At 37.5% G+C, this 11,551-nt stretch overlaps 1 protein-coding gene across 8 annotated transcripts; it reads left to right on the top strand.

The window, feature by feature from the left end:
* Window positions 1–4,701: 4,701 nt before the first annotated feature.
* On the top strand, window positions 4,702–9,330 carry LOC121709935. 8 transcript variants are annotated; one of them, XM_042093666.1, is made up of 8 exons: window positions 4,704–5,152; window positions 5,899–6,210; window positions 6,486–6,716; window positions 6,874–6,990; window positions 8,573–8,611; window positions 8,694–8,723; window positions 8,897–8,934; window positions 9,098–9,330. In XM_042093666.1, the coding sequence occupies exons 1-8, from the start codon at window positions 5,041–5,043 to the stop codon at window positions 9,326–9,328; spliced, it is 1,110 nt and encodes a 369-aa protein (XP_041949600.1). In that variant the 5' UTR covers window positions 4,704–5,040; the 3' UTR covers window positions 9,329–9,330. The 8 variants fall into 8 exon arrangements, with proteins under 8 accessions (XP_041949606.1, XP_041949600.1, XP_041949604.1 ...); XM_042093667.1 differs by having other exon boundaries at window positions 4,705–5,152; window positions 8,900–8,934; XM_042093670.1 differs by lacking the exon at window positions 8,573–8,611.
* Window positions 9,331–11,551: the final 2,221 nt, after the last annotated feature.

Below are 11,551 nucleotides of genomic sequence, written 5' to 3'. Positions count from 1 at the left end.
GTCACACGTTTAACACACTTCCATATTCACAAGAATTTTAAAAGTTCGGCAACCATAAGTCAGTGTGTATGCATCACATAAATATTATAATGTATAATACAAAACCGATATTTTTTAACATACTTCTAAAACAAAACAACTTTCTCAATGCCTCAACATTAAAACGATGATTCTCTGCTTTCTCCAACATCATAATTATTGCAGAATGTCCTAGTGTGGCCCAGTTTTCTGTCCACAGTAAAATTATGTATAAGGAGTTGAAGTGGTGTAGTTTTAAAATGAAATGTAAATTTGAGGATGAAGATGACTGTTTTGTGTCAACAAAAGGTATTTTTGCACTTTTTCCCCCCAATTGTCAAGATGCTAATTCTTGTCTAGTCTAGTCTAGTAATTGATAACAACATAACATCACATATTTTGAGGTACGTGTATGTGAAAAATATGCAACATGCAATCTAGATATTTATATAAAAATTCCAAACAAAACAACGTTCTTAGTGTCTCAACATTTAACAGTTGTGGCACACAATAGACCATTCAAGTATAATATTGTAATCCTCTATCAATGCTTATGTATCTAAGGAACATTTTGAAAGAAAATGTTCGGATTTTATCAAAGTAATTTTACAGCTATCTAAAAAAATGACAATATATACTGTATATACAGTATATGCAATATTCATAGCTAGCTATTTTGTTTGACTGTATATTTCTTTATCATTATATAGGTTTGAGATCATAACAAATGTTAATGTATTCTGTCAAATTTGTAAGATATAACACACAAAATTAAAAATGGGAAAATGGATGCCTCTGATCTACTCTAGCGGTTTTTCTGGTGATTGTGGCAGTCAGCGCATCTGTAAACAATTGTGCCCAGACAACCAGGCCCCACCATGGAGCTCTGAGGTTGTGGGTTGCCCACAGTGCGTCTCTGAGCATTCCTACCGCATCTACTAATGCACCTGAGAAAGACATACATGTACCACAAAGGTTCTCATGAAACCATGTTAAGTCTTTCTTTCTTTTTTTTGGCTAACCGATTTTTGGTTCAGTTTCAAATGTTGCCTTTGTCAGGTTTCTGTATACAATGTGTTGCATATCTGTTTGATTAAATATTCATTTGGGGAATCCTGAAATAGTCATATCCATTATACTCTATGGCACTCATGCCTACAGAGTGCAGTTATTATTATAAGTACGAATAAAGGTTTCTGCCTGGCTAAATAGAGCATAATAATAGAAAAGGGGATTGCAACCACAATTGTACATCTATTTTTTTCTATTTCTACACAAAAGACAACAGTCAGATACTTCAAAGATCTACTTTTATCATACATCATCTTGTAATGTACCACATGATTTTTGTGGGATCAGTGTTTTGTTTTTTTCAACGACCCTCACCAAAATTGATCAAGCCCAGCTCGTGTCCAGGGTAGCAATACCCCAACCACAGCTCTCCTCACCTGACCCAGCCACCCTTTGCTCTTTGTCTGCTGGTCCCTGTGATGTCCAGCATGTTGACCAAACCTATGATTCTGATCCAAGATGTAGTGATGGTTTGAACATCACTGTAGTAAAACCTCCTAAATTAAGTTAAAACTTGTGTGCTAGTGTGCTGTATTAGCACACATAAACTATTCTGAAAGTTTAATACATTTAACACAGGCAGACTTAAGAAAAATGTGATTATCTATATTGAATGCAGTATCAACATATCACAAGCTATCCAGAGGCAGATTCTTCATTTTTATCATCAGACAGTAAGAGACCCACCACATATCACCTCCAATCAAGAATGTGTACAAATCCAACCCAAGCAACATTAAGCATTTCTGTGTTGACAACTCCACACTTAGCACTAGTGTAAACTGACATGCAATCAAAAGCTCAGCTGTGTCAGACCAGCAGATACCACATCCGAATAGAGGTCTTTATTTAGAATGAGAGGTCTTTATTTAGAATGCAGTTGATAATGTCTCCAACTCCAACTGAAATAAGTTCCTCCAGAACAGAAAATACACTTCACCATAGTCCATGCCAGTAATTCAATTTAATTACACGGGTGACTGTTATGCAGGGCAGAAAAACAATCATCCAAAAGTCCATGAAAGATGTTATTTGTCACTAAAAAGACTTAAGACATGTGCCCCCCCCCCCCCCTCCCCCCTCCCCAATATTCAAGAATGCTCAAAATTGTTAACTATCTGACAGAGAAAGGGAGTGCAGAGGTGAGATGTGAGAGGATCTCAGTTAAGTGAAGAAACTTGATTACAAATGGTCAGAAAAACAATGACTTGCACAATAATCCTCTCTTGCGCCATAGCTTATGCGGAAGTTGTAGAATACCATGGAATTAAAAAATACCAATTGAAAAAAGCAGACGTACAGATTGGTCATTCTATATGAGAAAAATTATGCACAGCCTTTTCTCTCTGCCCTTCCTCTTCCGTAACATTCGATCAGTTTAAGTTTAACTGCAGTAACTACAACTACAAACTATTGTTAACTAGAAAACACCCTAGACTAAGCTATTTGTAACTAGATCAATCAGTTTTTGCTCCTTTCCACAACCAATGCCTATCCCTCTGTCTATCCCTGCCCAATTGGCATCATCATGCTCCCCTCTCTCTAGGCTGCTCTGAATGCATCATGATCACATGGAATCATGGTAATATAGCCACACAAACACATACAAGCACATGCAGATGTGAAACAACCAAGTTTTTGAATATTTGCTACTTTGAGCAGAATATCTGGACTTATTTTCTGTACCAATGCATACATACCATGCAAGCCAGGTTCCATGCATTTTTTCAACGACCCTCACCAAAATTGATCAAGCCCAGCTCGTGTCCAGGGTAGCAATACCCCAACCACAGCTCTCCTTACCTGACCCACCCAGCTCTTTGTCTGCTGGTCCCTGTGATGTCCAGCATGTTGACCAAACCTAATAATTCTGATCCAAGATGTGATGGTTTGAACATCACTGTAGTAAAACCTCCTAAATGTCCATGCATTCACAATTATATTGTCTGTTATGATACAAAAGCAGCCGTTGATATACAGTTTGTGTTTTGGCTACCCCTGTGGTTTTACTGGTTGACATTAATTACAGCTGAGATCCACCTGTCACAGGCCCATCTGCCCCATTGTGAGTTCACACTGTCAAGAGACTGAAGTAGAGACAGCTGTATTTGTTGTAGAAGTCTTTGTGAATACCAGTCCACCCAGTTATATAGTCTGCCATTCCCACATAGTGTCTCTCTATTTAATTTATTGAGGCAGAGTTCGGCGGTGATATGTAGTGGGAAGCTACGTCAAGGCAGGGACTGTGAAATTGGCGAGGCCTCTCCAGTAAAATGAATTTCAATAAACCAATCACATGCAACCAGTGTTAAATTCTGATATATCCATCTATCTTTTATTAATTAACTTCAGCCCGACTCTGCCCACTTTGTGCGTCTGTCGGCAAAATACGCTGTCAAACACACCAATTCTGCTTAATCTTGCTTAATAAACACTCCTATAGTAATATAATTTATGTCAGGGTTAGTGCTGGTGTAGCCGGCGCGGTCTGTACCTCGCCGACTACTGCGTTGTGTTCAGGTGCACTGATGACAGGACGCTGACATTCCTTAGGCACTTTATTCTGAATAAATCAAATAAGAGCACGGATGTGGTTTTTCTCCATACATATAAACAGTAGCCTCCCCTCAGTCAATGGTAAACAGACTGACCGTTGAATTGCATTCATTCAAAAAGCATAAAACAAAATACAATAAAGAATTACTATGGAAAATAAATGTTCGCATTAGGCTGTTTTTTCTCCGATCACATTGCATGTTCTTCTTAGGAAATATATCTTAAATCTAACCTGTTCACACAGGCTACAACATAAATACATACAGGACTACACCACAATGATTAGATCTTCTTACATAATACATGTAAATGAACATCACATTTGCTAAACATGGTAATGGGAGTACATACCTGAATAAATCAAATAAGAGCACGGATGTGGTTTTTCTCCATACATATAAACAGTAGCCTATACAAAAAAAGAGAAAAGCTGAAGCATATAGGCTATCCTGCATGAAGACAAAATGGCGAGAGCTAACAACACACACACGCATAAAACAACGTGGTTAGCTAGTTAGCTATTTCAAACATCTCATTATTCACTTCGGATATACATTAAGGAACACAAAACCACTCATCCCATATGCCCTTGCAATAATATACATGAAGAAATCAAAACCTGTGCTTGAGCTGACGTTAAAACACATTAATTATGTCTTAATGATCACATCGCATATAATACGTACCTCCCCTCAGTCAATGGTAAACAGACTGACGAGAGAACGCGATGTCATTCACTTAATACACTCTTCCCACAGAGGGCGCTGTTACACAAAATAATATAACTCCCAATACCAAAGCTAATTTTATACAAGGCAGAACAAGGATTTTGGAGAAATAAAACATATTGACCTGAACCAAACGCAATTGAAAACAAAAAAAGACTTACACATTTTCTCATATCTGTTACACTGGCTGGTCATAACATTGTCTCCTGAAGTAGAAATCTGCTCTCAAAATGCAAAAGAATGGCTGCTACACAATGGAACATGGAATCCGAACTAGAACACGCTTCAATTGCCTGAATACAATGAAAAATTTTCTCCACAATGCCACAGCAGCTATGGGTTAAGTTTCAGCTCAAATTAGAATAGTGTGGTCTTATGTAATAGTGTGGTCATATCATTAGGCAACAGAAATGTAACTGATGTGATGTGAGGAGTTTCACAGGTTTTACACAATCTTTCTTATTTGCTGTTATACAGGCTATAGAGTACTGCTATCAAACTGCAGAGTAGACAAAGCTCCCCCATATTGGAATATAGCACACGTGCTATCTGAGCATGATACTTAACAGCACTTTTTTTCATTCACTTCAGAGCATGACATGTTGTACCGCCTACACAGTAGGCTAGCTCTTCCTGTGTTTAACAAGCTTTTGACAGGCAGCCAGTGATGCAGCGATCGTCACCCCCTAAGCAGAAAAATGATCTTGGATTTAAAAGGAACATGTTTAATAGTCATGGTTTTCTGTTTCATGTTTTATTCTGCCTATGCACGTGTTCAGGTAAGTCTTTTAAGTTTTAAGTTTCATTGTACATTTTGTGTTTACAAGTTTTATGCCAGTTGAAGACAACTAGTACATAGAGAATTCAGTGATCAGATTTAGGAACAGTTATGTGGGTAGTTTCACCATCAGGGCAAGTGCTTTGTTTTACGAGGCCTAAAAATTAAACCTTCTTCAAATATTGTTTATGTTTTGTTGTTTGTTTAATCTACATCTGTTGAAGGGTAAAACATGGCAAGTGGTCATTGACGAATCTAGATATGTACTTCCAAAAGTGTGTTGGGAGTGTAAAATGAAATGTCATTTTTTTGTCATCAATATAATATAATATAATATAATATAATGTGTTGAAGTGGTATAGTTCTAAAATAAAAGGTCAATTTGAGGATTAAAATGACTGAAAGATGTGTTTTGTACCAACAAATTGTATTTTGCACTTATTTTTCAAATTGTCAAGATGCTCCTAAGTCTAGTCATTAATAACAACATATAGTTATCCAACATAATCACATATTATAATGTACACAGACACACATATACGCTGAAACCTACCCATGTATGCATCATATAAATTTAGATATTCATACACTGACAACAGTGTTCTTAAAATACTGGTAAGTTGTCTTCAGTTAGGTGTAAAATGTGTGTGTAAGCCAGCATGAGTTTCTAGGAACAGATCATTTGTTAACTTGGAATTTGAGTACTCACTACCTCAAATGTTTAAAAATGTTATTTTTTCCCTTTAGATATTGAGATACCTGGGGACACAGTTAACGCAAAGTTAAATGGATCAATAGAATTTAATATTCAACAGGAGCCAACTGTATGCAATTTTACTGTGGAATGGTACAAGCATACAACTTCTACATTATGCCTACGCTTTGAGGCACCGAACATCACATGTTTGGGGGACTGCTGTAAGAAAGCACAATTCCACTGTCAAAACAACAGTCTTGTCTTAAACTCTGTGACCCTTCAAGATGAAGGAAAGTACATAGAAAAGATAATGTTACAAAATGGTACAATAAAGAAGAATATATTCACACTGAAGATCATATGTAAGTGCACTTGAGATGTCACCCTCAGCTTTGAAGTGACATTTGCAAACATTTATTCTTCATTTTGTTGAAAATGTAAAACTAAATTCTTTCAAGCAACTGACACTTTCATTCTCTCTACTTATTCTGACTTCCATCAATTATTCTTTTTAATAACCATTAAGTAAGCCATTAAGTAAATTATGCAGCCATTGTGGTAGCTGTGTAATATACATACGTTACATTTTACAACATACTTAAAATATATTATTAAATGATGGTGTTCACTATTCTAGATCCTCCATGTATCTCAAATGTAAGCATCATCTCAACTCAGTCGACTCTAATGGTCATGTGTGAGGCCAGTGGAGGGAGCGTGTCATACAGCTGGCTGAAAGATGGACAGGCCCTGCAGAACATGAACCAGACACTGATGGTTCATGAAGCAACCCAGAAAGTCTGTGGGAAATACACTTGTGTGGCAGCGAATGAATGGGGAAGTACAGAGGCTCATGTCAATGTTAATGGTAAGACATACAGTCTTCTGGCTTTATTCCTCAATAGCAAAAATCCTTCTTGTTTCAAGAGGGCTTATGATGTTTTCAAAAAAGAATACATCTACTAGTGCTATATGTGAATATGAGAAGGATAACAGTTATTGAATCCTTATGACTATCCAAACAGGTGAATATGCGATATGTAGAGGCCTGGACGGGAGACATGAAATTAAGATTGTGTCTGCTGTGATTTGTGCGCTTTGTTTTTGCGTCATTGCTGTCTGCATCAAGAAGTATCATGCAGGTAATGTATTACAGTTAATCTACAAGAGTGCACTGAATTTCAGCAGTTCTTGTTATTGCTTTGTGGCTTGATGGCGTTTTAAGCCCCCACCGTCGACTTCAAGGGAGCGCTGCGACTGTCGACTTCAAGGCACCTAACCCTAACCCTTACCTATAACCCTAGTGCCTTTCATGCACAGTCATGGCAGTAGCTTCACTACTTGTAGCGAAGCTACTAGCTTACATTTCTCAGTAGCTTGTGGTAGTGAAGCTATTTTCTGGAGTAGATAGCTTTTCAATAGCTTAGCTGTATTTTTGACCATGTAGTGCAGTAGCTTTTACAGAAGCTATTTTCCAGAGCATTTGTGGAGCTCACAGTAGAGCTTCCTTCTGGTCACATACATAAATCATAAACTTGAAAGACAAACTAATTTTCCATGCCAGAGATGAAGCAATGAAATTGTGCTTGCAAAGATGTTGATGGTAGTCTACTGTGTGGTTTTATTGAACAATGTCTATAAAATAGACTGTCAAAATTGTTTGTATTAGTTTTAACTTGCACATGGTAAAGATAAACTGACTGGGTAATTGTACTTTTAAATGTAACACCAACATTTCAGCCAAGTGAAATGAAACTAGGATAATCAAGAGGTGAAGCTTTTACACATGGAAATCCACCCAACAATGAAGATGCAAATATGCACACACGCACATTGTTATATTGTGTATGCCTTTGTTACTGTACTTCGAATAGTTAAGAGTTTGAGTTAAGAGCTTGAGTTAGAGCAAAAAGTTAGCTTGCCGTTTATCCTGCAAACTTAAGAAATGCCCAAATTTAAATTGGGCCACATATGGACACTCTCTCAGTAGGCCCTACATGTACCTGCCTTTTGCTATTGCGTGGAGACTTTTTTTTTCTCTCAAATTGATTTTATTTTAGTTATAGTTTTTGAACTGAACATATTATAACCTACAGGTGTAAATCAAGGTTACTGTACATGTGTAGATCAAGTTACTGTATCTGTTATGACTAAGTTAAGTTGGCTATAGCTTATTTAAATAGCACTGACTTTGCAGAAAGCTGGTTCACTTCATTGGTTTATGTTATTTTTTTTGTAAATTACAAAGTAGCTTCTGATGTAGTAAACTACTTTTGCGAAATGTATGTAACTTACCTAGCTACATTTTGTCTTGAGGAAGCTTTTGTGTAGTTAAGCTTGATTTAGTATAGAGTAACAGGTAGCTTAGCTCGCTACATTTTTAAAGTATCTTGCCCATCACTGTTCATGCAGCACTGAAGACGACGTTGGGGGCTTAAAACACCATAAAATCTGCTATGTACATCAGCCCAGGAACTATAGGAAATGTGCTGGATGCAGTGTTTCTAGCATTGCACAGCACAGGAAACTATGCACATTGGAGATAGTACAGTACAGGGGTTTAGCAGTCACACACCCATGCTCACGGCTAACAGGAAAAGACTGAAATGAGTGTGCTACTGAGAAGGTTGCCTACTGCAGATCTCCTGGTATTTCCATAGTTAATAACAATGGACAGTCCATTTTAGCTCCAGTACTGAAATGTCTTTTACTCAATATATCCAAGTATCTTCAGCAATGAATCATGGACTCCAGAAGACAGAGGTAATGATGAAAACCTGTAAGTTGTTGTCAAAATGTATGTTACCACAAACTCATGATCTTATCATTTTAAATGATTTTCTAGGAAACAGAGGACCAAACACAGGAATGGAAGGTAGGACTACCATAAAACCATTAATCATAATACCTGAAAAGAAGAATGCTGTGAATGTATCTTCATAATAACAATTCATTTGATATTATGAAGACATTATGATGGATCATTTGCTATTGAGGAATAAAGCCAATGTGTCTTCATAATATCCTAAATCACTTGTTCTTATGCAACAGAGGATCGTATATATGATGAACCCAGCAATGTGCAGGTAAATAGTTTTAAAAATTGTGTAATAATGGTATGGTGATAATATAACAATGTTTTGAAAATTATAATATTATACTTTAGCAGGCATGAATAATTATAGACCTGATTCTACACAAGTTGTTATTATTTATCATTACCAAGACATGTAAATGTATAATCCACAGCCAAACCCACCAGAGGTAGTCCAGCTGCCTTATGTATACACAGACTTCATACCAGGAAGATTTCCCACAGGCCATGCAAAGAAGGTGAAGACAGAAGCTGGGTACTCAACCATTGGGGAAGTCCAGGAGCAGGTACAGACACTTCGAGCCCTGGAGCAGGCAGAGACACCTGTGGCCCTGGAGCAGGCAGAGACACCTGTGGTTCTGGAGCAGGCACCTAAAAACACATGATAAGGCAATGTGATAGAAAGGCAATAGGTCTATCATACAGGGAAGTACTGTGTACGTATGGCACAATATATTTCCTGGCACAACTTATGGTGGACCTCTGTTTTTATAAACATAGACTTATAAAATGCACTGTTTGTGCATAGTAAGGGATATCGATATATCAAGCATTATGTTATAACAGATTCCACCGCCATCATTATCATTGTTACTACTTCATGACTTCTCACTGTGACGTGAGAGAAAATGGCAGACATGAACGACTCTATGCACTTTGTTGTATTTTGTATTTTAAATACACAATTCCTGTTTATCACCTTTTTTTTGTATTTTCCCTCTTTGGTTACACATGGTGATCTATCATAGATCATTTTCTGTCAACGCATTGCAATGTATCGCAGAATCACTGTATCGTGGTACTATTGTTAGGCTATCAAGAGCAACATATTGTGACATATGAGTCATATTCTGAATTACTCGTGACTTGCACTCCTAGCAAGAAAACTGTGTTTACAAAGATAACAACAAATGAAAATAGACATAAACACAGTACAAAGTAATATTTATTAATAAATGGTTAAAATGAATGTTGTTATTCTGTCCTTATTTTGACCATGCTTTTTATGATTGTTGATGACTGTGCCAATTGCTGATGGCAAATATAGAAGCAATTACTCTTTTTCACCATAAAACTGAAGTAGTGAATGTAGAGCTATTTGGAGGTATGTAAATAATGGCTCCGTCTGTTTGAATGTGAGGTGTGTTTCCCAGTGAATAAGTCTATGCCGAACCCTATAGTGGTTCCTGTGTGGGTTTACACAGCCCCCAGTGGAGCCCTATGACGCTGTGTTGACCAGAATACGTATCTTTGAGCATCTCCACCGCATCTACACCACATCTATATTTTTGCAACTGAAAACATTTCAAAATAACTAAAATTTCTCAGACTCAAATTCATTGCTCTTTTAGTCAAATTCAGTTTTGCACATTTGTACATTCATTTCAGAGACTAGAGAGGATAATTTCTTACCTTTTCAATGCCAGTTTACAAGATTATTTATGGACTCATGTGTGCTCCTTTAACCTCTGCTGTGGATGTGTTTCAATTGTGGCTGACTTTTTTTTAGCACCAAAGAGAGGATGAACTTTCTGTGGCTGGAAAATAAGTAGTTGTATAATAAGTCTTGCTTGTTTTTTTAAGTGAACATGAGTGTAGGCAAATGAGTTTCTATAAAAGATGAGTATCCTGCTTACAGCAATTTTGACTTGCTCTTGAGATTTCCCTGGTGCTGTGAAATAAAGCTGAATTCTCACAACTCCTCCCTCCAAAACATTTACTTTGTAAGTGAACACAACATATGTTGTAAGTGCTGTAACTGTGAACTATGAATGCTTAAAAAGACATCGCTCACTGCACCATTATCCATTCCATTTCAGATATGTGATGCAAGAATTTGACAGCCACACCTGTTAGCCTGTTGCAGGTTTGCTACCCCATGCGTGAGGTTAAGGTAACCACTTTCAGTAGCTAGCGGTGTCTGAGGTTTTTGAGCCTCATGTTGAGTGTCTGTAAGTACAAATAGGCAGGGGCGTAGCACAAGATGGACCCCCATGTTCCTCAACCCAGGTAAAATAAAATATATTCCAGACTTTTCAAGGGCCCTCTCTACCCTTGGGCCCCTATAATCAGTAGTGGTTTTACCCCCAGTCTGACGCCCCTGCAAATAGGTGTGAAACTATGGTTTCCTTGTCAGATGTTACTGATTTCCTGTACTGTTTTCCTGTCTGTGTGGTCAGGTCCATATAAACAATGAGTGCATGTGTTAAACATGCAGACATAAAGAACACAGAGAAGACAGGGCATTTTCATTTGTGCATGTGGGGTTCTGGTGGTGCTCCATACTTTTTAGCAGAAATATGTTCTCTCTATGTTCAGTTTAAAATGAGCCAAGAGCCACTGAATGGTATTTCCTGATACCCACAATAATCCAAAATACCACCATTTATGAGAAATGTATTTCTTTGCTATATGCTCATAGTGGTCATTCATTGGTCTGCCTCGGATTGCTGCCCAAGTTGGGTTACCATCTGGGTCATTTAGCCAGAAAATGCTTTGTTTTTAAACAGGTTGGATGAGCTGGGGATTGTAAGGGGTTGTCATTTGGTCAATTCTGAACTATAGGCTAGACTATCCTCCTGAAAGTAGCATAGGCCTACTGCCTTTTG

The sequence above is a fragment of the Alosa sapidissima genome, chromosome 5 (genome assembly GCF_018492685.1).
Source record: "Alosa sapidissima isolate fAloSap1 chromosome 5, fAloSap1.pri, whole genome shotgun sequence".
In the NCBI taxonomy this organism is placed as follows: Eukaryota; Metazoa; Chordata; class Actinopteri; order Clupeiformes; family Clupeidae; genus Alosa; species Alosa sapidissima.
Note: the sequence above shows the minus strand (reverse complement) of the source record. Positions and strands in the feature narration are given on the sequence as shown.

Excerpts from the sequence above, each read along its gene's own strand:
- LOC121709935 (XM_042093666.1), top strand. The coding sequence starts at position 5,041 with ATGCAGCGATCGTCACCCCCTAAGCAGAAAAATGATCTTGGATTTAAA. Across the intron at positions 6,717-6,873 it reads GGCTCATGTCAATGTTAATG|GTGAATATGCGATATGTAGA; the intron begins GTAAGACATACA and ends CTATCCAAACAG. Across the intron at positions 8,612-8,693 it reads ATGGACTCCAGAAGACAGAG|GAAACAGAGGACCAAACACA; the intron begins GTAATGATGAAA and ends ATGATTTTCTAG.